Consider the following 27764-nt stretch of genomic DNA (forward strand, 5'->3'; position numbering starts at 1 on the left):
TTTCCAAGATTTTAATGCTTTTGGCACTTAGTTCTGCAACACTCCAACTCAATCTGAGCTATATCATCTCTCAGAATTTCCGTACTTCACTGCTTTTAGCACCGCCCAGTATCAAATTCTTTCCCCTAATGCTTCAAAAAGCAACAATGTCTGGCACAGTCAAAATATGCAGCACTAGATTTTCCAAGTTGCAAAACCTTTCCTGATATTTTAGCTATATAACAGCCCAAACTCCATTTCAGTTTAAAGCAGAAAAAGAAAAATATGAACTCCTACTTTATATAAAGGCATACATAAACCCCTTCATTTTTTGCCCAATTATCCATTAATTGACAAATTTCCATCAGCCATTTCCTAGTTCCATTTAGTGATGGGAATCCCTGCCAGATCCTACTAGGTGATAATATCTGACCCATCAGGTTTTACATCTTTCAAAATTTTAAGCACCCTATAAGATGCAACTAATGCTTGAACTTGGTCTCTTTGTGTGCCACATTCGTCAAAATTAATTTTGCCTGGTGTTAATAAATTAGTTACTTTGACATACAAAGTGCAGCAGAAAGAAATATCAACACTATCAGCTTGAATCAGAATTTGGGTCAAGTCTTATCACAATCTAAATTCAGAATGAAGTGAATTTAAAATTCAAATTTCCTTTGATTGTAGTTTTCACCGTTTGACAATTTTATTAGAAACAATTCATTTGATACCTCTATATGCAGAGGGAAATCAATCACTGAGGAACGACAGTGCTGTATTAACCCTTTGGCTTCCTCTGATGCTTTGAGATGACCTGTCCAAGTAAAAGGATGAGGAGATTTGAAAAGTACCCACGTCTTGACACTCCAATCTGCAGGAAACTCTTTAGGCAAAGATGTGTGTTCAGAAAATGCATTGGAACTTTGCAAGTTCTGGGAAAACAAAATAAGAAATATTACAGTCAAACTCTGAATAAAAGCTAGTGTGAGAAATATAAAACTCCATTTTTCAATGTCCTTTTGTACTTTGGATATTATTTTTTTTCTAATAATTAATACTTCATGCTATTTATAACAGGTGTGATCAAGTTTTTGAGCTGCAGCATTTGGCTCTGGTAATAGCAGAATCCATTGCATTATACTACTCATTTAAAAAAGTATCCTAGAGATTTTCAGTGGACATCAAAACTCACACTGAACAGTAATCAACAGTTTAATGGGGAGCAGTTCAGATGGCTTAATGAACAGTGTCATCCAGAGGCACACAGAATCTCCAGTGAGTTTCCAAGTTTGTGCCAAATTTGTTTCCAAGTCCGCACCTCTCCAAGGGGAGGCAGCGGTATAGTCATAATGTCATTGGACTGGGAATTCAGAACCTAGACTGATGCTGTGGAGATATGGGCTCAAGGCTCATCATGGCAGATGGTGAAATTTGAATTCAATAAAGATATGTAGAATAAAAGCTGGCCTAACCATTGTTGGTTGCCTTTAAAAATAAGGCAGGAACACTTCCATGACAAATACAAAAGAAATCATACTTTCACCATCCCTTTATCCTGGCAACATTCGTGTTGATACCAAACTCCAGTGAAGAGCTAGCGGTAATTAATTAAACAAACAGTGTTAGACCTCATCTACGGAGTATTGTGTACAGTCATGGGTGCCACATTATAGGAAAGATGCGAAAGCACTGGAGGGATTGGAGTAGCAATTTACAAGAATGGCCCCAGGAATGAGAAACTTCAATTATAAGGATAGACTGAAGGAGTTGGGACTGTTCTCCTTGGAGAGGTGACTGAAAGGAGATTCACTAGAAGTTTCAAAATCACAAGTGTGCTGGATAGAGTAGTTAGGGGAGATGCCGTTCTGTTCATAAAAGTAACCCAATGAGAGGGAATAGATTTAAAGTGACTTGCAAGAGAAAAGGTGATGCAAAATATATTTTTTCCCCCCAGTGAGTAGTTTGGATATTGAATGCACTGGCTGGAAAGGTGATGAAGACAGGTTCAAGCGAGGCATTCAAGAGGGTATTGGATGATTAGTTGACTATAAGTAGTGTGCTGAGGTATGGAGATAAAGCAGGAGATTGGCACAGGTTAATGGTACATGTTTGAAGAGCTGGTGAAGACAATGGGTTGAATGATCTCTTCCTGTAATAATTGTGATTATATCATCACACAAAGGCTTCTTGCTTCGGCTGATACAGGTGTTATTGCCTTCTTTTGGATAATTCCCTGTGTTTTCACAAGATGCTTAGCTTTTTCTTCCAGATGGCATCTTTCCCCAATAATCAAAAAAAAATGCAAACTAAATGCATTATTGCTTTAGCTTCAGGGTAAATACCAGCTTCTTAAACTCAGTCTCGCTGGATTTCTTACTGGAGTGTAATACCTTAGTCTCCTCAGGCACACACACTACTTGTTTCTCTTGTGGATTCAATTCCAGCCTCGGGTGACTGTGTGGAGTTTGCACATTCTCCTGGTGTCTGCGTGGATTTCCTCCGGGTGCTCCGGTTTCCTCCCACAGACCAAAGATGTGCAGGTTAGGTGAATTGGGCACACTAAATTGCCCATAGTGTTAGGTGCATTAGTCAGAGGGAAATGAGACTGGGTGGGTTACTCTTCGGAGGGTCAGTGTGGACTTGTTGGGCCAAAGGGCCTGTTTCTACACTGTACGGAATCTAATCTAAGCAAAGTCTATCCAAGAGTCTTCTGGGCCAGAAAGGCCAAGTTCAAGGCTGGCTATTCCCAACGTCTTCTCATTTGGGGAAGCATGATGGCTCAGTTGTAAGCACTGCTGCCTCACAGCGCCAGGGACCCGGGCTTGATTCCAGCCTCAGGTGACTGTCTGTGGGGAGTTTGCACATTCTCCCAGTGTCTGTGTGGGTTTCCTCCCACAGTCCAAAGATGTCAAGTTAGGTGAATTGGTCATGCTAAATTGCCCATAGAGTTAGGTACATTTGTTCGGGGGAAAATGGGTCCAGGTGGGTTACTCTTCGCAAGGTCTGTGTGGACTTGTTGGGCTGAAGGGTGTGTTTCCACACTGTAGGGAATGAAATCTAATTAAGAGTCTCCATCCACCCATGGACATGGTTGCTGTGAGGCAACAACAGGTTTTTTCCCCCATACATTTTCTAATGGACCAGGTACTGTTACAAAACTTCAATATAATGCATGTAAACAGGCCTCCAGATTTCTCAGGTCAACCACTCAAGAACAAATAAAAACACATCCTCCCCATTTCTTAACACAAAACATATTCAACTTAACAGCTTTTAAAACAAAATGTAGAACAGAGATGGTAGGTTGAGGGGTGACATTATAGAGGTTTCCAAAATCATGAGGGGCATTGGTAGGGCAAATAGACAGTCAGTCCAGATCTAGAGGCCATAGGTTTAGGGTGAGAGGGGAAAGATATAAAAGAGACCTAAGGGGCAACATTTTCACAGAGGGTGGCACGTGTATGGAATGAGCTGCCAGAGGAAGTGGTAGAGGCTGGTACAATTGCAACATTTAAAAGGCATTTGGATTGGTATACGAATAGGAAGGGTTTGGAGGGATGTGGGCCAGGTACTGGCAAGTGGGACTAGATTGGTTTGGCATATCTGGTCGACATGGACAAGTTGGACTGTTTCTGTGCTGTACATCTATGACTTTATGTTATTACATATTGCTGAAGCAGGTGGGCTTTGAACCAGGGCCACCTGGTTTCAGAGGTAGGGACATTACTACTGCACCACAAGAACTTCCCAAGCTTAATGCCATATATTGCTCCTAATGCTAGTAAGCAAAATCTGGCACAAGGGCACAACAAAAAACAATTTTGTGCCATTCTGTGTTGAAGAGATGGTGTAATTGAGATAGGGAAACTATCAACCGCTAGACATAAAAGTATATTCAAAGTTTGGGAGAAGATTTGTAGCTCGGGTGCTTGTCGTTGTTGTGGTTCTGTTCGCTGAGCTGGGAATTTATGTTGCAGACGTTTCGACCCAAGTCTAGGTGCCATCCTCAGTGCTTGGGAGCCTCCTGTGAAGCGCTTCTGTGATGTTTCCTCCCGCATTTAGTGATTTGTATCTACCGCTTCCGGTTGTCAGTTCCAGCTGTCCGCTGCAGTGGCCGGTATATTGGGTCCAGGTCGATGTGCTTATTGATTGAATCTGTGGATGAGTGCCATGCCTCTAGGAATTCCCTGGCTGTTCTCTGTTTGGCTTGTCCTATAATAGTAGCGTTGTCCCAGTCGAACTCATGTTACTTGTCATCTCAGTGTGTGGCTACTAAGGATAGCTGGTCATGTCGTTTCGTGGCTAGTTGGTGTTCATGGATGTGGATCGTTAGCTGTCTTCCTGTTTGTCCTATGAAGTGTTTTGTGCAGTCCTTGCATGGGATTTTGTACACTACATTGGTTTTGCTCGGAGGATGTCACCTAGACAGGGGGCAAAACATCTGCAACACAAATTCCCAGCTCAGCGAACAGAACCACAACAATAAAAGTATATTAATGAGTGCTTGGAGAAAACAAGCAGTCCTTGTCAGCCATCTCTTTCTTCAAGTGGATCACAGACGATGGAGGAAGCCTGCGGGAAAAGAGTTCCTTAAGATTGCAGCTAGTAAAAGGGACCAAAATGTCCAAAGTCCAAAGATGTGCAAGTTAGGTGGACTAGTTGTGTAGGTTAGGCGCATTAGGCAAAAAGTGAGGCCTGCAGATGCTGGAGATCAGATTAGAGTGGTGCTGGAAAGGCACAGCAGGTCAGGCTGCATCCAAGGAGCAGGAAAATCAACGTTTCAGGCAAAAGCCCTTCATCAGGTTAGGTGCATTAGCCATGGAAAATGCAGAGTTACAGGATAGAGTAGGGGAATGGGTCTGGGTCAGGGTCAGGGTCAGATGCTCTTTGGAGGATTGGTGTGGACCTGTTGGACCGAATGGCCTATTTCCACACTGTGTGGATTCTTTAAAAATAAGGCTACCAAGGCAAGTTTACTTAGATAACCATATGCTGTGCCAGTCTCCCATTAATCCTCCATCATCAGTGGATGCTATCAACTATCTTGGAGTTGTTTACTTTTACTTTTCTGTTTAGCTAAAGTTTCTAATGCAAATTGTTTCAAGGGGCAATACAGACATAATAGCAAAGTCCTGAAGAATGCACAGCAACAGAGAGGTGAACAGAGGGAATGAAAAGGAGACAGAAGGAAGGCAAAGAGGATTAAGGGAACATCTCTTGGCACTTGCAAGGGTATGACTGTTTGGGATATGGTAGACCAGGAAAGTGGCTCCTCAGTGGATAGTAAAAGGTCAAGGTGAGACAAGATTCAAGGCTGGGTGGGGGACACAAGACGAAGGTGAGGAATGAGAAGGAAATGTATTTTTAATGCAGAAAATGAATGATCTGGTATACACTACCCACATTAATACTGGAAGTGAAAACAGTCTCAAAAGGAAATTAGTTTGGTGCTTGAAGGAAAGTAATCTCCCTGATATAGGGATAGCATGGGACTGACTGCACTGCTGGGCAAACAGCTGACATGAACTTGATAGGCAAATGGTCTCCTTCGGTGACATGAATGTAAATGACAAAGTGACCACAAGCATTCCCAGGACGTTGGTTTTGCTGCTGGGCCAGTGTTTATTGTCAATCCCTAACTGTTGTTGAGAAGATACTGGGAGCTGCCTTCTTGAATTGTAGTCCAAATGATAATTACTCCCACAGTGCGATGAGGGAAAAAGTTTCAAAATTTTAATTCAGTCACAAAAAATAAATATGTGAATCCAAGTTAAGATGATGTGACTTGGATAAAAATTGAATGTGGTTTGCATCTGCTGCCCTTATCCTTCTTGGTGGTAGAGGTCACAGCAGAGCGGTGGGCAATTAGCATCACCAAGAGGACTGGACAAAGTGAAGGTGTTGAAATTGGCAGAGACTGAGGTACATTCTTTGTAACTGAGTGAAATTGGTTCTTGCTCTACTACAGAGTAAGGAGCAAGCAGGCAAGTCTCTATATGGTAAAGTTTTTTGTGTGCTTCTGTTTTACTAATATATAAATTCAGGTCATAGATCAAAGTAGCAGTATTTTGGAGCTCCTGATACAATTATGATCAAGGGTTTTACTTGATGCTTCAGCAGCTTTTACTCAGTTTATGAGCTAGAGGCTAGCCTACAGAGAACAATCATGCATCAGGGAGAGGTAAAGTTATTGAATTTTCATGTATCTGCTGCCCATGTCCTCCTAGATGATCGTGGTCATGGAAAGTGTTGTGTCTGTTGTAGGTGGTGTACACTGCTGCTATTGCATGTCAATGGTGGAGACACCAAATATTTGCGGCATGGTATCAATAATGAGGGCGGGTGTGTTCCAGATGGTGTCAGCTTAAGTTTGTTGGAGCTATTCTTCTTCAGACGAGTGGGATTATTCCATCATACTTCTGAACAGCATTCTTTCTAATTTTCTTACAGGCTATATGAGTCTCTGAGGCCTACAATGTGTAAAACTCAAAATACACAAAATACTGTCCCACGAACTTTTCAGTAAACAGACAATGCATATTGCAACGATAAATAAAGTCTTAACCTTTGTTAGTTCAGGAGCTGACTGTTGAGAAATTAATTCTTCGCCTTCCCACACAGAATCTTCATCTTTTATAGGGGACACCTTTTTAGCCAAAAGAGAATACAATATCAAAATGTGATAAATGAGTTAATGTATACTTTAGGATAACATACAATTGGTCTATTCTTACCAGGAGATCTACTGTCACAGTGTTGTTTGAGTGTCTTACATCATTCTCATTCATTGCAGCTGATCTGCAACCATTTTGCTATGTCATCTAACTACATAGATCAACCCTTTTTCTGCTTCATCCATTTGAAGAATTCTGCAGATTTTCAGCTGATCAAAATACTAATACTTTCTCCATAACACGTCACTGTGGAGTTATCTTTACTTTTACAGTTTCAAATATGTCTTTACGGTTTTTTAGGGTTTTTCACAACAACTATCTTAGCACGCTCATTGCAAGGACCATAAATTTTCTTTCACCACAATCTTCACTTATTGCCCAGGTTTGAGGCATTCAGAAAAGTGGACAGAATGTCCTTGAGATTTCCCCCACTTATAATCTTGATTTTTGTTAACAGCTGATATGAACTTGATTCACGAAATTATACCTGGCTACTTTGATCCTTCTATTTTCTGCACCACATCAAACATGCACTATAAATTTGCCTTAAGTAGATATCTACTCGTTATTGTGTGACACCGTCCACTTCAATCTTTATTCCGTTTCTTCTAAAGTATTGCCTATAATCTTAGTCTTTTTGGTCATCACACTTAAATCAGATTTCAAATGAAAATGTAATTGGCTTTTTCAACAAATATTTTCCACAAATAGTGGTATAAGTATGTCACAAGCAATGTTTTTAACACTATTTTGCCCTGGGAAGTACATCTAGCTGACTATTTGTTGTGTGCGCAAATTGAATAATTTTGACAATAATACTCAGCCTGGTTGTACAACTCGCTTCACTTGAAAAACACTGGATTGGCTCTCTTTTAGCACAATGCTCACTACGTGGTTTCGGTGAATATGTGGGTGTAGATTTTACATAGTAAATTGAAATAATCCTCCATGGGTATTTTGCAGATAAATAAAGTCTGAACTTCAAGGAGAATCAAATTTAGGAATGCAATTGGAAAATTTTAAAATATCACATAGCAATGGTGTTGTAAGCTTTTAACTGCAACATATCAAAAGTTCCCTCACTTCTTCAGTTGCATTTTGATCTCCATCATAATGACAGATTCGCTCGTTGTTTTTTTGACAAAAAAAGTGTTCAGCAACAAGAATAATGTTACTATTTAGATCGATGTCATTTTGTGATTTTAGATTAAATGTTGATCCATGGAAGGTCAGTGTGAAGCCACTGGCTTTGTGAGGTGCTTACTTGCCCTGAAGACACTGGACTCTGTTCTTCATAGAGAGGAAGAAGAAGAGAGATTTCTTTATGTGGATATTTCCATGATTCAATGTTACCTCATGCAGTGGGATCCAATTTAAGATTTTTTAAAAGAAGGTTTTTAAATGAATTTGGGATGCCCTCTGGCACGTTATCATCCTCAGCTGACTCTAGAACACTACCTTTTGTATACAGAAACTAATCACCAATCCAGTAAACTGAGCTCTGGATATGCATGCAATTTAGGTATCTGGCAAGATTTTGTTAAGAAACTTCGTAAGAGATTTTATGCTGGTGCCTTGTGTTGCAGATAGATTAAATCATCAAAAATGTGAATGCATCTAGCTGCCTTGAGGAGGCAAAATTATTCCTTAGTTACAAGTGTAGAGAAAAATGATGCAAGAGTCACTTATAGCTCGATGTTTGCTTTGGGACAAGCTCATGCTTTCTCCAAAGCTAGCAGGAGAGTCTGTTGAATGCCAAATGTGCTTTTGCTTGGTAATGATTGATTTTATCATCCAACATTTTGGTACTGACAAAGTATTTCCAATCTAGCAGAACAGTTGAACTGAGTAGAGTGCAGGATCTTGGAGTGAGAAAAATGAAGATTGGTACTAACAATGCAGCCTGCTTACCTCAAACAGTAACTTGAAATGGATCACAAGAGTCACCATCATACAAAGAACATGCCATTATGGAGCTATCAAAAACTATTGAGAGCAATTTCTCAAGGCAGTTGAATTCCTCCATTACATTCCAAAGATCCTTCTGGCTGACAATATTAGAGTCCTGGGTCAGGTCAGTACGTGTTCAATAGAAGTCGATCTCCTGTTCTTGGCATTTCCATTGAAGTTGTCAGATTTCATTGTCAACATCATGCTATGGTTGCCCCAAGATTTGAGAATTTCTTTCCCCTTACATAGGTGAAAAAGGCATCTTTGGATCCTGGCAAGAAAGTTGCTTGTGCCCACATTATGGCAAGAGTTCAGCAATCTTCTTGATTAAGCATTGACTCAACTAAGATTGCATCAACTTTGTCTCTGGACAGCAGTTTGAGTGTCACTTCTAAATAGTGTGGGAAGGTCATCAACCAGCAAAAACCCATTGACTGCTTCTTCATTGAAGGTTAATTGGATGATTGGTTTACAGAACGTATTCATCTGTCTCGAATGTGGGCTTTTTAAAAAAGTGAGTAAAGACGATGTCTTCAACGTCTAGATGATATGCCAAGTAGACAGATTTCAGTGCTTCCAATTCCACCTCAAAGTCCCAGGTGGCCTCCTTCTTCCATGATCGCAGCTTCCCTTCCCATGTGGTTGACAATGCCCTCCAGCACATCTCCATTTCAGCACCACCATCCTTGAACCCCATCCCTCCCAACGCAACAAGGACAGAATCCTCCCCTCACCTTCCACCCCACCAACCTCTGCATACATCGCATTCCACAACCCTCAAAGGACCCCACTAAAGATATATTTCCAACCCCACCTCTACCCGCATTCTGGAAAGATCATTCCCTCTGCAACTCCCTCGTCAGGTCCACGTTCCCCCCCACCAGCCCATACCCTACTCCTGTCACCTTTCCCTACTACCGCAGGAAGTGACCTGTGCCCACACCACTCCCCTCACCTCCGTCCAAGGCCCCAAGGGATCCTTCCACATCTGTCAAAAACTTACCTGTACCTCTACCAATGTCATCTATTGTATCCATTACACCCGGTGTGGTCTCGTCTACATTGGGGAGACTGAACCTCTTCCTGCGGATCGTTTCAGAGAACATCGCAGGCACACCCGTACCCACCGCCCGTGGCTGAACGCTTCAGCTCCCCCTCCCACTCAGTCAAGACATGCAGGTCCTGGACCTCCTCCACTGCCAAATCATTACCAACCAACACCTGGAGGAAGAACGTCTCATATTCCACCATGGGACCCTGCAACCACATGGGGTAAATGTGGATTTCAAGAGCTTCATTTCCCTCACCCCATATTATCCCAGTCCCAAGCATCCAACTCAGCACCACCCTCCGGACTTGTCCATCACTCCCTCCTCTGACCGATTACTTTCTCCCTCATGTTCACCCACCCATCGCTTTTTCAGCTATCTTACCCCACCCCACAAGCCTCATTCCTGATGAAGGGTTTATGCCAGAAATGTCGATTCTCCAGCTCCTCCGATGCTGTCTGGCCTACTGTGCTTTCCCAATAATACGCTCTCGACTCTGATCTTCAGCACCTGCAGTCCCCACTTTCTCCAGGTTTCAAAGCTTTGTAAATTACTTCTAGCCTCTATCACTTGACTGCAAACCCGCTTTTAGATTCAAAGTGTCATGCAGCTTTCCAAGCTTTTAAAGTAGCCATGATGCTTGGAGAGTGATGACTTGTCCTGCAAAGACAACATTGCCTTCAGTAGATTCTGGATTACCTATTTGTTTTTAATAAATGTGTAAGGACCTCCACAGCAGTGTCCTGTACACTCCTGAAGGTCACCCACTTACCCTCAATACAACTGAGTGCACATGTTGAGTACACAGGAAGTCTGTGATTCTTCCGTGAGTGCTTGTTCCAGCTTTGAGAAATCCAAACACTTTTGAAACTTCATGCCCTGGGAAACGTCTAGCCTCTTGATGTTTGGCTTCGAAATGCTGATAGCGGTCAGTGTAGAAATCAACAACACGAGTTTTGTTACAGGCACATCTTGGTTGCCACTCTTCCCGGTGAGAAGAGATTAAGTGACAACACAGAACAGGTCAAGATCCAAGAAATCATTCAACCCGGGAGATAAAAAGCTGTTTGTAATTAAGAACATGGACTCAAAACACATCTTCAGTCAAGCGACCACTGCTGACAGCGTCTTTTCCTTCACTTGTGGTGAAGTCGAAAATCTTATTAGACTGGAGCTGACACTACAGTCAGTCAAAGGAGGAAAGCTCATCAAGCTTCAGTGTTAACTCTTCACGGATGTTGCCCGTCTTCCTCCTGTTGCCTCTAACGTCCTGTTACTATACAGTAAGTGTAAAGTGTGTTACTGTAGTTCTTTCTCGTGTGAATATCGATAAACGGGATTAGTTACTTAAATGAGCTACTGCCCTCTGCGGGTTCCGCAAAACCCCAACTCAGCAATTCTCCAAATTGCAGGCGGCCAATCCCCGCTGTCGAATTTGCTAAAAAAAATTATAACAGTTTGAATAAATTTAAGCTCCTCCCCTCAGTGAACAGAAAGTAATACTGGTTTAAAAAAATGTGGGAGAGAGGATGGAGCAAATGGACCACGCAGATCCTCAAGAGTCTAGGAATAACTATATAAAGCAGCAGCAATAAGTTTAATTAATTTGCTTCCAAAAGGACCACAGTATTGAATTATTGCAGATCCGGAGCAATGGAACATACTTAAACGTTTCATATTTAGTGGAACAGTCACTCCACCCGTTCTGCTGTGTCACACTTTCTAACTCGGACAACATTTCAAACCTGAGCATCCTGCTTACTCCCCGGTTCAGTTCTGTCGGCGGCGGCGGCCGGGGCTCTCCACTCCCGGGCGGAGAGTGAGCGGTGTAGCGGGTTGTCGGACTCCTCAGGCCAGCCGGTCCCGGCTCCAGCCCCCGGCCGGCACTCGGTGTTACCGATGTTGGCGAACGGGTTCCTCGCCCTCCTCTGCCGCTTGCCGCGGGGGCTCGGCTCCTCCCCTTCGCCAGCGGGCGACGGTGGCTCCGAGGGGAGGCCGAGCCGCGGAGAGCTGCGGGCCCGCTTCTTCCTCAGCCTCAGCGTCTCCGACGGCTTCTTAAAGCTGGGCGAGTAACCGGCCACCTGCACGGCCACCGACATTTTAAATCCCGGTTAAACTCCGGCGCGCGGAGCCTTTCCGCCCGAAATCCGGCAATTTATCGATATACCTGACGTTTCACCTTCCCCCTTAAATATTTACCCGAAAGCATGAATTAAAAATCTTTCCCGGTTTTCAGTCCCCTCTTTTTAAAAACAAGAATCGGTGAAAGGTCCCCGCAGCCGGAGGAAAGCTTTTTGAAATTTCGCGCGAACGACCGGTTGGAAATTTCCCGCCGAGGTGGAGCGCATGCGTAATACAAACCCCACCCCTCCGGGTGGGTGCAGCGAAGTCTCCGCGCAGCCGTACTGCAAGTCCCACCCCCCAGGTGGGCGGAGCGAGGTTTCCGCGCAGCCGTAGTGCAGTCCCTGTCAGAGGGTGTTCCAGAAGGATCCGGACAGCGAAAGGTAATAGTGATGTGGAGGAGTTGGTGTTGGACTGGGGTGGACAATGTTAAACAATCACACACCAGGTTACAGTCCAACAGGTTTATTTGGATCCTGTCTCACTGTTACCTGATGAAGGAGCGGCGCCTCGAAAGCTATTGCTTCCAATTAAACCTCTTGGACTATAACCCCTGGTGTTGTTTGATTTTTAACGGTAATTCTGTGAGTGTGTGTGTCTTCATAGCTGTTTAAATATGGAACAAAAAGATTCTTTGGCCCATGGTGTCCCACCAAATCCTCAATCTTAGTGTATCCAATCTGTTTTCATAGCTGGAGCGTTCCAGGCCAGGCAACATCTTGGTGAATCGTAACAGAATCCCTACAGTATGGAAACAAGTGCATCCCTGATGAAGGGCATCTGCCCGAAACTTCTATTCTCCTGCTCCTCGGATGCTGCCTGACCTGCTGTGCTTTTCCAGCAACACACTCTTGACTCTAATCTCCAGCATCTGCAGTCCTCACTTCGGCCAACAAGCACATACCGACCCTCCAAAGAGCACCCCACACAGACTCACCCTCTTCCCCCCAAGCCAATGCTTTTCTCTGTTTTCCCACATTTCCTGTGGTTAGTTCACTAAACTACATGTCCCCTGACACTTCATGCAATTTAGCATAGCCAATCCACCTTAACCTGCACATCTTTGGATTGTGGGTGGAAACCAGAGCACCTGATGGAAACCCATGCAGACGCGGGCAGGATGTGCAAACTCCACACAATCGCCCGAGGGTGGGATTGAATTCAAGTCTCTGGCTTTGTGAGGCACCAATGCTGAATACTGTGCCCACCCCTCTCTTCAGCACACTCTCCAGGGTTGCTTGTTGCACTTACTAGAGCTGAAAATGTGTTGCTGAAAAAGCGCAGCAGGTCAGGCAGCATCCAAGGAGCAGGAGAATTGATTTTTCAGGCATGAGCCCTTCAGGAATGAGGGGAGGGAAATTGCTGTCTTTGAAGAAGGGGGCCATCTGGGTTATTCGGTATTGGAACTGGTCCTCCTGGGAGCAGATGCGGTGGAGAAGAAGGAATTGGGAGTATGGGATGGCATTTTTACAGGGGGCAGGGTGGGAGGAGGTGTAGTCTAGGTAGCTGTGGGAATCGGTCGGTTTATAGTAAATATCCTCATTCCTGAAGAAGGGCTCATGCCCGAAACGTCGATTCTCCTGCTCTTTGGATGCTGCCTGACCTGCTGCGCTTTTCCAGCAACTCATTTTCAGCTCTGATCTCCAGCATCTGCAGTCCTCACTTTCTCCTGTTGTACTTTCTAGTCCAGCTGTGTCCTAACTATACATCTTCATTGTGTTCTTGTATTCAATGCCTTGACTGATAAAGGCAAATGGCCCATTTTCCTTTAAGTAAAAGCAAATAACTGAGAATGCTGAAGATATAAACAAAGACATAATGTTATTGAGTCATAGAGATGTACAGCATGGAAACAGACCTTTTGGTCCAACTTGTCCACGCCAACCAGATATCCCAACCCAATCACGTCCCACCTGCCAGCACCTGGCCAATATCCCTCCAAACCCTTCCTATTCATATACCCATCCAGATGCCTTTTAAATGTTGCAAATGTACCAGCCTCTACCACATCCTCTGGCAGCTCATTCCATACATGTACCACCCTCTGCTTGGAAAAGTTGCCCCTTAGGTCTCTTTCATATCTTTCCCCTCTGACCCTAGACCTAGCCCTCTAATTCTGCACTCCCCCACCCCAGGGAAAAGATTTTGTCTATTTATCATATCCATGCCATTCATGATTTTATGAACCTCTATCAGTTCACCTCTCAGCCTCTGATGCTCCAGGGAAAACAGCCCCAGACTATTCAACCTTTCCCTATAGCTCAAATAATCGAACCCTGGCAACATCCTTGTAAATCTTTTCTGAACCGTTGTGCTGGTGAAATCCAGCAGGTCTGATTGCAGAGCAGTTCTGATGAACGGTCACTGATTAAACATTAACTGCCACAGCTGCTGAGTTTCTCCAGCAATTTTATTTTAATTCTATATTCTTTCTTTGCCACCTTATCTTATCCTGCTGCTTTTATGGACATATGGACCTGCACACCAAAGCCTGTCTGATCATCCCACGGTTCTACCATTCAACACTATTGTTTGTCTTGTTTGTTCTCTCAAAATGCATTGTTACACTTTTAAGGATTAAGTTCCATTTACCACAGTTTAGCTCATCTGACTAAGCCGTCTCTATCTTTCTGTAGTTAAAGGCTTTCTTCCTCACTATTTAGCACACCAATTTTGTGCCACTGCAAACTTAGTGAGCATACCTCCTGCATTCACAGTGTGTTGTACTAGGAGATCAATGGCTTCATTAGATCAGATTAGATTACTTACAGTATGGAAACAGGCCCTTCAGCCCAACAAGTCCACACCGATCCGCCGAAGCGCAACCCACCCATACCCCTATATATACCCCTTACCTAACACTACGGGCAATTTAGCGTGGCCAATTCACCTGACCTGCACATCTTTGGACTGTGGGAGGAAACCGGAGCACCCGGAGGAAACCCACGCAGACACGGGGAGAACGTGCAAACTCTACACAGTCAGTCGCCTGAGGCGGGAATTGCACCTGGGTCCCTGGCGCTGTGAGGCAGCAGTGCTAACCACTGTGCCACCGTGCCGCCCTAGTCTTGAGAATCAGAGCAACTGTTTTATCCTGGGATCTACTTGTAAGTATAAAATGTAATCCAGTCTGAACAATAAAAGTAATTGGAAATACTTGAGTGATCTCCTGGAGGACTAATTGGTTTATAACCAGAAAGTGGGTGAGTAAGAAACGTACAGAACTGACTTGTCACTATTACCATCTCCTGCTCACTCCTTGAATGATGCAGGACAAAACTGGAACATATTGTTCAGCCAAGGGCTGATATTTATATCCCATAGCGGGTTTTGAGAAGATTCGTAGCTCAGGTTGAGGTTCTGGATGTAGATTTGCTTGCTAAGCTGCCAGGTTCATTTCCAGACATTTCGTCACCCTATTAGGTAACATCTTCAGTGAGTTTCCAGGTGAAGCACTATTGCTAATTCCTCCTTTCTATTTATATGTTTGGGTTTCTTTGGGTCGGTGATGTCATTTCCTGTGGTGACATCATTTCCGGTTCTTTTTCTCAGAGGGTGGTAGATTAGGTCTAACTTGATGTGTTTGATGATAGAGTTCCGGTTAGAATGTTATGCTTCTAGGAATTCTCGTGCATGTTTCTGTTTGGTTTGTCCTAGGATGGATGTGTTGTCCCAGTCAAAGTTGTGTCCTTCCTTATCTGTATGTAAGAATACTATTGAGAGAGGGTGATATTGTTTTGTGGCTAGTTGATGTTCATGTACCCTGGTGGCTAGTTTTCTGCCTGTTTGTTCAATGTAGTGTTTGTTACAGTCCTTGCATGGTATTTTGTAAATAGCCACCAGGAATTAGCAACGGTGCTTCGCCTGAGGCCCACTGAAGATGTTACCTAGTAGGGTGATGAAACGTCTGGAAATGAATCTTCCAACTCAGCAAGCAAACCTACATCCAGATTCATATCCCATGCTATCAATGCATCAAAACTCTTCCAAAGAATGTTCAAGTTGGACATGAAATAAAAGATTTAGCAACAGAACTAGGCTATTCAGCCCATCAAGTCTTCTCTACCATTTGGTTATAGCTGATACTTCTGAACCCCATTCTCCTACGTTCTCCCAATAACCCTTGATTCCCTTAGTAATGAAGACCTATCTCTCTCTCTCTCTCTCTATTAAACACACTGTGACTTGGCCTCCATTGCCTTCTGAGTCAATATGTTCCACAGATTCACAACCCTCTGACTGAACAAGTTCCTCATCTCTTCTAAAGGGTTATTATTTTATTCAGAGACTGTGCCCTAGTCTCTCCTTCTAGTGGAAGCATCTTCTCCACATCCACTATTCTGAAACCTTCACAATATGGAGATCCTCGTCATCTTTCTTGACTCCATTGAGATTAGATCTAGAGTCCTCAATCACTCCTCATTTGACAAGTTCTTCATCCCCAAGATTATACTTGTAAACTTCTTCTGAATCCCTCCTGCACCAATGCATCATTTGTTCAATATGGGGCTCAAAACTGCTCACAATATTTCAAATGTGGTCTGACCAGAGCCTCACACAGCCTCAATAGTACATCTATTCTCTTGTATTCTAGCTCTCTTGAAATGAATGCTATAAATACATTTGCCTTCCTAACTACTAACTGAACCTGCATGTTAACCTTGAGAGAATCCTGAACCAAAACATTGGTTAGAACATTGAACATATTGTACTATTATTGTACTATCCCATACTTCTTTGGTCCTCCAATGTTGTTGTTTATCCTCTTACCATTGAGTGCTGACAATTTAATCACTTTGACAGTACTCATTCAAACTACATTCCCAAGATCTGTTCTTTATGAAAGGTCTGAATTTTGACATAGCGTCTGCTGATCCTCTGCTGTAACTTTGGTGGCAGATTTGTAGAAATCTGAAGCTTGCAGAAATTGAAAGCATTTTGTTACTCACTGTTGCTATTTGTATGCAAGTTAGGAGTAGAAGTAGGCAATTTGGTTCCTTGAGCCTGGTCCTCTCTTCAATAAGTTCATGACTGATCTGACTGTGGTGCCATGTCCACATTCTCGCCTATCTGGGATAGCTTTTGACCACTTCAGTCAAGAATTTATTTACCTCTGCCTTAAAGTATTAAAGGAATTGGCCTATGACTCCACTCTGCTCTGGGAAAGAGAGTTCCAAAGACTCAAAGAAAAAAAAATCCCTCTTAACTCTGTCTTAAATGGAATACCCTGGATTTGTCAGTTTGGTTCTAGTTCTCGTCTGTCACACAAGGGGAAACATCCTTTTGTCAATTCCATCAGAATCTTATAGGTCTCAATAAGACCATAAGACATAGGAGTGGAAGTAAGGCCATTCGGCCCATTGAGTCCACTCCACCATTCAATCATGGGTGATGGGCTTTTCAACTCCACTTACCCGCATTCTCCCCATAGCCCTTAATTCCTCATATATCCAGATTTGATTAGATTAGATTACTTTTTAGATTAGATTACTTACAGTGTGGAAACAGGCCCTTCGGCCCAACAAGTCCACACCGACTCTCCGAAGAGCAACCCATGCAGACCCATTCCCCTACACCTAACACTACAGGCAATTTAGCATGGCCAATTCACCTGACCATCTTTGGACTGTGGGAGGAAACCCCCCCAGACACGGGGAGAATACTCCACACAGACAGTCACCCAAGGCAGGAATTGAACCCGGGTCTATGGCGCTGTGAGGCAACAGTACTAACCACTGTGCCGCCCTTTGGGATAAGAGATCAGCTCTTATTCTTCTAAACTCTATCCATGGCCCAGCCTGCCCAGCCTTGATGTAAGGAGAGCCTGACTACAAACATGATTGGTCTCATAGAATTCCCTTGTCACGTCCACCAACCCACCCTCCCCTCCTTTCACCTTCCCCTGCCACTGCAAGAATTGCAAAATCTGTGCCCACACCTCCCCCTCACCTCCGTCCAAGGCCCAAAAGGAGTCTTCCACATCCATCATAGAGTTACCTGCACTTCCACACATCATTTACTGTGTCCATTGCTCCCGATGCGGTCTCCTCTACATTGGGGAGTCAGGACGCCTACTTGTAGAGCGCTTCAGAGAACATCTGCAGGACTCATGCACAAAGCAACCCCATTGCCCTGTGGCCGAACACTTTAACTGCCCCTCCCACTCCGCCAAGGACATGCAAGGTGCTGGGCCTCCTCCATCACCAAACCCTAACTACCCAACACCCGAGGAAGAATGCCTCACCTTCCACCTTGGGACCTTCCAACTGCACAGAATTAATATGGATTTCATCAGATTCCTCATTTCCCCTCGCCTCTCCTTATCCCAGATCCAACATTCTAACTCTGCAACGCCCTCATGACCTGTCCTACCTATTCATCTTTCTTCCCACCTATCCTTCCACCCTCCTGTCCTATCTATCACCATTATCTCCACCTTCATCTACCTATCGTACTCTCAGCAACCGTTCCCCTAGCCCCAAACTCCTCCCATTTATCTCTCTACACCCTTGGCTCACAAACCTCATTCCTGATGTAGGACCTACGTCCGAAACATCGATTCCCCACTCCTCAGATGCTGCCTGACCTGCTGTGCTTTTCTAGTACCACACTTTCAACTCTGATCTCTAGCATCTGCAGTGCTTACTTTCTCCTCATAGAATTACCAAGAGGATTGGAGAACACAAGGAACCAGTGTCAGTAATTTCTCATTTGGTGCCTGGGCAGGAAATTTGACTAGAACCCTTCTTGCCCTGGACTTGACTTTGGCAGATCTGGGAAGATACAGTACCCTCCAACCTGATTAAATTCCCTCCCTGTCTGCAAATATGAAAGGCATAAAGTTCCCCTTATTTTCATGTATGATTTCAGTCAGCATCCTTTTTATTAATCACAAGAGTTACCATTCCCTTAACATGCAGTTTGTTCGTTGCCACAGACAATGCATCATGAAGGTCTACGCCCATTACCCTGTCAGCAGTCCTCCATGTTATCTTTATTTTAATACGTACATTAACTTGTGGTTATTTGGTAATAAGGGCTTTCTTCTAGCTTGTAATTTCTGTGAAAAACCCACAGATAGAGCAATCCTACAATGAGAGCCATACCGACAGAAGGAACATCATTGACCAAAAATTGGCACCTTCAAGTAACACTGTCATTGCCTGTAACATTTCAAAGGAGTTTTGCAGTCCAATCCAAGCTGGTATTCAAATTTGTGGTTTTCTGTTGAAAATTGCACAACTTTGCCAAGCTGCAGATTGAGCCTCTACATTGACCTGGGCAGCAACTCGATCGTGGAGGCGACGCAGAAAGTAGTGCCAGACTATGAGAAACTAGCTCAACAACAAACATTACACCTAAACAAAGCTTTCCCATCGTACTCAGCTTACCTATGGATTCAATCTTTACCACTTTGTTTCCAAATACCATGTAATTTCCTTTCTTCAGTTAAATTTATGGGAACTAGATTGTGAGCTCTGACCTTCCACAAGCTGGGAGGTTAGTTTTCTGTTCACAACTCCTATGGCTTATTAAAAATAACTGCAAACCGTTTGATTTCATGAAATAAAACTTGAGTCTAACTCAATTGCAGGATCCTTTCTACTGAGAAAAGTAGCCCAAATAAACTGAAACGTGATGAACATTAAGTGTGTCATTATTTCAAAGAGCTTTTAGCAGTCATTCCTCCATATCCGCGAGGATTCCATTCCTGAAAACCCTTGCAAATGATGAAATTCGTGAATGTGGAGCTCTTTTAAAAACAGGTTGAAAATAGGATAAAAATGGCAGCTATACAATTTTTGTTGATACATTTTTTTGGCACAAATAGGTGAATTGACAATTTGTGACTTTGCACATTTGACGATTTACTGTACAAGCAGAATGTCTTCTCTGTGGAATGCATTCCATAGAATTGTGAAAAGAAATGATGTAAATAATGTTAACAACAACTTGTTTTTAGATCACGCCTTTACTGTACCTATAGAAAGCTGTAAGAGACTGAACAATCAAACTAGTTGGTAAGGAAAAGCCAGGGATCTGTAGACCGGTGAGCCTGACATCAGTGGTGGGCAGGTTGTTGGAGGGAGTTCTGAGGGCCAGAAAAACAAGGACTGATTAGGATAGCCAACATGGCTTGGTATGTGGGAAGTTGTGGCTCACTAACTTGATTGAGTTTTTTGAAGAAGTAATGAAGAGGATTGATGAGGGCAGAGCAGTGGATGTGATCTCTATGCACTTCAGTAAGACATTTGACAAGGTTCCTCTTTGTAGACTGGTTAGCAAGGTTAGATCACATGGAATACCGGGAGAATAGCAATTTGGATACAGAACTAGCTCAAAGGTAGAAGACAGAGGATGGTGGTGGAGGGTTGTTTTTCAGACTGGAGGCCTGTGGCCAGTGGTGTGCTACAAGGATCGATGCTGGGTCCACTGCTTTTTGTTATTTTTATAAATGATTTGGATGTGAACAAAGGAGATATGGTTAGTAAGTTAACAGATGACACTAAAACTGGAGATGAAGTGGACAATGAAGAAGTTTCTTGAACAGATGGGCCAAAAGGCTGAGGAGTAGCAGATGGAATTTAATTTATATAAATGTGAGGGGCTGCATTTTGGAAAGGCAAATTAGGGCAGGACTTATACAGTTAATGGAAAGGACCTGTGGAGTGTTGCTGAACAAAGAGACCTTGGAGTGCAGGTTCATTGTTCCTTGAAAGTAGAATTGCAGGTAGATAGAATAGTGAGGAAGGCGTTTGGTATGCATTCTTTTATTGGTCAGTGAATTGAGTATTGGAGTTGGGAGGTCATGTTGCGGCTGTACAGGACATTGGTTCGGCTATTTTTGGAGTATTTCATACAATTCTGGTCTCCCTTCTATAGAAGGATGTTATGAAACTTGAAAGGGTTTAGAAAAGATTTACAAGCATGTTGCCAGGGTTGGAGGATTTAAGCAATAGGGAGAGGTTGAATAGACTGGGGCTATTTTTCCTGGAGCATCTGAGGCTAAGGGGTGACCTTATAAAGGTTTATGAAATTATGAGGACCATGGATAGAGTAAATAAGCAAGGTCTTTTCCCCAGTGTGGGGGAGTCCAAACTTGGAGGGCATAGTTTCAGGGTGAGAGGAGAAAGATATAAAAGGGACCTAAGGGTCAGTCTTTTCATGCAGAGGGTGGTGTGCACATGGAATAAGCTGCCAGAGGAAATGTTGGAGGCTGGTATGATTACAAGATTTAAGAGATATCTGGATGTGTATATGAATAGTAAGGGTTTAGAGGGATATGAGCCAAATGCTGGCAAATGGGACTAGATTTATATAGGACATCTGGTTGGCATGACTAAGTTGGACCGAAGGATCTGTTTCTGTGCTGTATATCTCTGTGACTCTAGAAGGACAAAGGTTGCAGATATGCAAGAGCATCGCCATCTGGGGATTCTTGTCCAAGCCACATTCAATCTTGATTTGGAACTACGTTGCCATTTTGAGTCATAAAGGTGTACAGCATGGAAACAGACCCTTCGGTTCAGTTCGTCAATGCTGACCAGATGTCCTAAATTCTTTGCTGTTGCCTTGTCAAAATTTTAGAACTCTTTTCGTCAAATCCTGACAGTGTGAAAGTGAGCCATTCTGTCCATTGAGTCCACAACAGCCGTATGAGGACCATCGTACCCAAACCCACTTAATAGCACTGTATGTATATTTCCTGTGGACTGCAGTGGTTCAAGATGGCGGCTCAACCCCACCTTCTGATGTTTCAAGATGGCTGTTTTACATCTTAATAACATTCCTGGGTGAGCTGTGCAGTGACACAATGCATTCAAGCACAAGTGCTGTGCTCCATGGAATATAGGTTCAGTTCTTGAACTTTGTAGAATTACATTGATGTGGTGTGACACTTAGTGGAAACCTCCACTCTCATAAAGGCGAGACAGTTGATTCCAACGTGCATTTATTACCTTTCAGCCATCTTTTGGCCCATGAAGTTAAATCTAAAGTCCAAAGAAGTCAGGGGAGACTGGAAAAAATCTGAACATGACTTTTAAACAATTAAACATTTCTAAACATCATAGGCTGGGAAATCTGCAGAGTTTATATGATCGTATTGTGATACGAAGAGACATTGACATATTCAGGTGTAATTTTTTGTGAAATAATGGTTGAAGGTTTTAATTTACATTAAGAGTTTAAATTAAATGTTTTTACATTAAGACTGTCAATTAATTATTTGAAGTTTTGGTTTTCATCAAAATCTATTAGAAGTGTAATACATAATCTGTTCTTCACTGTGACACTGGCTCTCAGTGTTGATTTCAAAACTTATTTCAAGAGTGAAATTTAATACAATATTTTTGTCTATAAATGGTTGAGTATGATTTACTTCAGATGGGAATATTTTGTAAAAATAGAATAATGTGAACAAATACTGTACATTTGAGATTAATGGCACCCCTGTTTCATGGGATTTCTTTGGACTGACTGCAGATCATAAAACACAAACCGGCTGGATTCCATTAACTGAAATATTTCCTACACATATCACATCCATAGACCTGGAAAGTTTCACTGTTTTAAAATCTGTCTAATTTCTTAGAACAAACTTAACTCTACTGAGAATGGCTTCTAGTTACTAAGAATGTTGTGCTTATTATAAAAGTCCTAGGGAGAAAATTTTAAAAACAAATTTAGAATAGCTTCTAATTACTAAGAACAGTTTACATATTGTAAACCTACTAGGGAGTAAATTCAAAACACTTCTATGCTCCATTCCACACTCCATCCAGTGTTCTGAGTTATGAAATCTGAATAATGACAATTTAAACTCATGTCTCTCAAGGCAGAGTGTACTTATAAAAAAATTGATATTTAGGCAATATTTGGGCGGCAAACAAAAGCTTTGTCAGAAAGATTTTAAGGAGAGGTTGAGAAAAGTGGTGATGAGATGGAGGTGGATATTGTCAGTGTGCACGTGGACCTGGATATCTTGTTCTTGAATGAGACCGTTGATGGGGAGCATGCAGATGAGGGATGGCAAATGGCCAAGATTAGATGCTTAGAGGCTCTAGAAAAAATAATGAGGCAGCAGAAAGAGAAGCCATTGCAAAAACCTCACTGAACTAAATGGCTGAAGGCTATCCCAGCAAGCTATATGAAGGCCAATCATGGCAAATTCCGCAGACAGCTGAAGAATAATGAAGAAGAGTAGTATACCACAGTCACACTTACTGTGGGTAAAATTATAATTTTGATTAGGACTAGTTCACTGATGTGGCAGGTTGAATTTTGATTGTGGAGGTTCTAACATGGAGTTTGATTAGATTCCCTACAATGTGGAAACGGGCCCAATGGCCCAAACAGTCCACACCGACCCTTCAAAGAGTAACCCACCCAAACCCATTTCTCTCTGACTAATGCACCTAGCACTATGGGCATTTTACCATGGATAATTCATCTGACCTGCACGCTTTTGGACTGTGGGAGGAAACCGGAGCACCTGGAGGAGACCCACGCAGACACGGGGAATGTGCAAACTCCACACAGACAGTCATCCGAGGCTGGAATTGAACCTGGGGCACTGGTGCTGTGAGGCAGCAGTGCTAATTGCTGTGGCACTGTGCCGCCCCATGATCATGAATACGAGAGGCAACATCATGCAGAAGAGTTTTACAGAGAAAAGAGATGTTGGAGATCACTTATAAGGATAGATGGGTCAAGGATCATTTTATCAGAAGTGGGATGATGACAGAGTTAAAAGGGTGGGAATGGTATCTGAAGAGAAGGAGCCTTTTATATAATTGCCTATCATTTGAGCTAGGAAGGGAAGTCATGTGGTTGCCAGTTTAATACGAATAACATTGTAACAGCAGGACTTGAGTATCATGGGCTGCTGAAATTTGGAGAGGGCATGATGGGTGATAGAAGGTGAACTGTTAGCAGCATAGTTTGGATTAAAAAATAATTTGAAGAGGGCTAATTTTAAGAAGTATCGACAATTCAGCAGAAAAAAAAGAAAGCATTTGCAATTATGGAAATGTTCCAGAATATATAAAGCAACATAAATTATGACATATCTTTCTTTGCAGGGTAAAGTTGCGTGAAAAGGAACATTATCTAATCAGAGATGAACATATATAAAAACAATTCATTCTCGAATTATCTTCAGAAATTGTACTTGGCAGTTGCCCCGCCCCATCCAGCCAATCCCATTTTTGACATAAAATTCCCAGGGAAATTTGTGACAATAATAAATGCTGCTTTAATAATATAGCCGACTTCCCAAGAATAAAGAAAAAATATTCAGGAAATCTGGCAAAGGGAAAAATTATCCTGGTGGGACAAATGTTAGATTACAGGATATGGACAATCCAGCAATTATTACAAAGGAATTTATTGAGTTGATCTTCAACACAGAAGTTGAATAAGCTTAAACAGATTAAATTGTATTAGCAGGTTCCCTGATAGGACTGTTCAGTAGGGTTCCTGGTGAGCCATGGTCATCAGTAATAGTGGGCAAAATATTCCCAAAAATCATCAAAGTGTGAATTATGGAGAGTTTGTAAGATCTAGTGAGTGATCGCGTGGATTTCACCATGGCTCACCTCATTATGTATTCAGTAGGCCTCCATGGCACCTCACACACAATCCTGTAGTCACCAGTGGTGCAAGTGCCATCTTCCCTCACTAGCTCTCACTTACCCCAGTACTCCCAGACTCCTCACCTTGAATGCCCGCTGTGTTGCCTACTCACTCACTTAGAATATTTTACCATCATTTCTCAATCTGTACCAGCACAGCTGTGCCAGCCAGTGTCACCCCACTCAATCCTTCCCTTTGTCTCATTCAAGGTAAAAACATACCACATTAGGGCAGAAAAAAGCCAAGATAAGTGATGGGGTATCTACATGTGCTTCCTCAAGCCCTATAAGAAGAGGTTCTTCACCCTCGTGGGAAAGGATCGTGACTGCTGCTGTGATGATGTTGACACCTCCATGTCTCAGCAATTAAGTAAGATTCATTGACAAGTGCAGTGTTCTCCTGTTCCCGCCACTGTGAATGTTCTTAATATGTCAAAGCTCTACTCCTGTTTGACAACTCATTCTCTCTCAGCTCCTGCAGGCATCAGTGCCCTCTGTGTAGTTTCTGACATGAAGAGACCAGCTGTTCAAGATATCACTCCTCCACCTCTGAGAAATAAGCCACAGCTCCCTGGGTAAGGTACACACAGCATGTCTCAGCCTCTGGGATCTCCGGACTGAAACTCTAAGATTAACAGGCTTCACATTCTCTCTCTACTCCAGCTGAGGACACTATGTGGTGGGAAGAAAGAGAGGAAGAAGAAGACTTTCTGAAGGCACATTGATGGAATGGGTGTCATTTCCTTGTAAATATATTTTCACGTTTGTAAAATAAAATAAATAACTATGGGTACTGGAGATCTGAAACAAAAACAGAAGTTGTAGAGAAACACATCAGATCTGGCAGCAGTTTGGGAATGAGGCAGAGTTAATGTTTTGAGTCAATTCTGATGAAGAATTGTTAGCTCTGCTTTCTTCACATTTGTAAATAAATGTTCATTTTTCTTCATCAGCTTTGCGAATGAAAGTTATTTAAAGTGCAGCTACAAGAATGAAGGTACGGAAGCTAGTCATCCTGAGTACCACATAATGTTGAAACTCAGTTTGAGTGACAGTTCTCATTTCTGTAGTGTCCATGCTAGCCTGGAACTTTGTCGGGATTGAATGACAGACCATCAGATGTTTTGAAGACTTCCATCCATTTGTAACCTTAACTTTAATTGAATGGCATGAACTGCATAGAACAAACAAATTCAAGCAGTGTCCTCTGGATGGTAACAGTACAAAGTCCTAGACATGACTTGCATGGAAACCTGATATTTAAGGGCGATTCTGTGTCTTTCATTGGCCCCAGTGGAAGGAGATATCACATTGCAGATACACTGGACAACATGACATGGGTTTCTGAATTCCAACTCTGGACAATGTATAATGCCACTGCCCCTTTCTCATCTACATGGCATTCTGTGGAAGATAAGGGACTGTGGCTGCTCTGCGTCATCACTGTAAGACTAGGACACCTATGACAGCAAACTCTGCTGTAGCGAATTACTCCACATCTACTGGAGATTTAATATTGCACCTGGATTTCCAGTCCTTGTTCATATGTGTAGCAGCCCTTAGAGTAGTGACCATGTGGACAACCACAGCTTATGTGCCTGATTCATTTGGGCCAGTTCCAATGAGCATCTGTAACCAATGCCAGAAATAAAGGAACTGTTCAATAATGTAAGATTTAAAATAACATCCTCCACCAACTGAGACTTGGAGGGTCCCAACAAGCAGGCCAGTGGAGTGCCAGTACGTGAATGTTGAACATCATTGTTTTAATTCTGACATCTGTTGATCAAACCTTTATGTACACATACAGTAGGAGGTTGTACGTCTGGCAGAAATTGCCACAGTTCCCCCTGGAGGCTTCCTGCCTCTATTCCTGATGAAGGGCTTTAGCTCGAAAAATTGATTTTCCTGCTCCTCAGATGCTGCCTGATCTGCTGTGCTTTTCCAGCACTGCTCTGATCTCAACTCTGGTTTCCAGCATTTGCAGTCCTCACTTTTGCACAGTTCCCAAAAATGTCAGCATTGCTTATTAGGGTTGGAACATTGTAAATAATTAAACAGTTAATCAATAAAAGTTGTATTTCCATTATTTGATTGCAGTTAACATTCAAACAGATTAGAAAAGCTTCAAAAAGTGACAAAAGTTAGTCATTGCTGCAGTTGTTCCTGTAGGTTGACCCATTGCTCTTTTTCATTTTGATGAGTATGATTTAAATTACAGAGCAGAAAGAAATGTATCAGTATTTTGATTTTAGCAACCACACCTATTAACATTCAAATGATTAACCAATATAATGTTAATAGTTTAAACAGATACTTTCTATGTGACATTTACATTCCTATCGCAAATATAGTCCAAGGTGTGAAGTAAACAGGTTTGGAATCTGGGAAGGTGATTATTAGTTTAGCACGCAGCCTCACAGCTATTGGTGGGAATTGATTCAGAATCTTAAATGATATGTTCAAGAGTATTTGGGCCCAGTATCTTTAGACAACACAGTAGGACAATGCATGAAGTCTACAAACAGCATTTTAGAAATAAAGACTATAGGAACAGAGTAACTCATTTGACCGTTTGAGCCTGCTCCACCATTAAATATGATCATGGCTGATAATCCAACTCAATACCTTGTTCATGCTTCTATTATTTCCTTTGATCCTTTTAGTGAAAGATGATTTCATTCAAATCAGTTCCGTTGAACGAGGCTCACAAATCCTTCCTGTGTTTCTTTGACTGATGTTGTCACCTCACTCACCTGTCACCGTTCCATCCAATCACATCAACCTACCCACTTGTCACTCTACTCAATTGCCATCCATCCACCTTTCTCACCAACCACTCTGAGAAAAAGTGAGAGGTGCTAGAGATCAGAGGCAAAAAGCACAGCAGGTCAGGCAGCTACCAAGGAGCAGGAGAGTTGACATTTCAGGCAAAAGCCCTTCAATAGGACGATCCTGGTGAAGGGCTTATGCCCAAAACATTGACTTTTCCAGTGCCACACTTTTCAACTCTCATCTAGCACTCTGCCCACTTGGTATCTTACCAACCTCCCGTCTCATTCTTTTGCCACCTTACCCATTTACTAACTTCCCACCCTACTATTCTATTCTGTGTCACCTTCAGATTTGGAAGAAGGTTGATGTTGAGTTACCAGTTTGAAATCAGATGCAGAGGATTTTTACCAGTATGTGGAGTATAAATATTAACTGACGAACAAATGCTGGGATTTCCTTCTATTCTTTGCCGACCAACACTAGTTCCTTTCAGTAAACAATGGAACCACTGAAAGATGAAGACAAAACTACAGGTTACAGTTTTACTTGAAGAATGACAACTCTGACAATGCAGATCCCCC

The 27764-nt window shown here is 42.6% G+C and overlaps 1 protein-coding gene and 1 long non-coding RNA gene across 3 annotated transcripts in view; one reads left to right on the top strand and one right to left on the bottom strand.

Annotated features, from left to right (window-relative positions):
- The window catches only part of LOC132821151 (protein downstream neighbor of son homolog), a 35113-nt gene extending 23127 nt beyond the window's left edge, over window positions 1-11986 (bottom strand). For both annotated transcript variants that reach the window (XM_060833747.1, XM_060833746.1), the window contains exons 1-3: window positions 11398-11986; window positions 6545-6625; window positions 711-911 (exon numbers count right to left, since the gene is read on the bottom strand). In XM_060833747.1, the coding sequence (XP_060689730.1) occupies window positions 711-911; window positions 6545-6625; window positions 11398-11751 (636 nt within the window). In that variant the 5' untranslated portion in view covers window positions 11752-11986. The remainder of the gene's footprint in view (window positions 1-710; window positions 912-6544; window positions 6626-11397) is intronic.
- A 121-nt stretch (window positions 11987-12107) lies between these two features.
- Window positions 12108-26396, top strand: LOC132820848 (uncharacterized). Its single transcript, XR_009645247.1, has 3 exons — window positions 12108-12156; window positions 24619-24778; window positions 24881-26396. It is a non-coding gene; the product is annotated as an uncharacterized LOC132820848 (long non-coding RNA).
- Window positions 26397-27764: the final 1368 nt, after the last annotated feature.

This window comes from Hemiscyllium ocellatum, chromosome 12, assembly GCF_020745735.1.
Source record: "Hemiscyllium ocellatum isolate sHemOce1 chromosome 12, sHemOce1.pat.X.cur, whole genome shotgun sequence".
Taxonomy (NCBI): Eukaryota; Metazoa; Chordata; class Chondrichthyes; order Orectolobiformes; family Hemiscylliidae; genus Hemiscyllium; species Hemiscyllium ocellatum.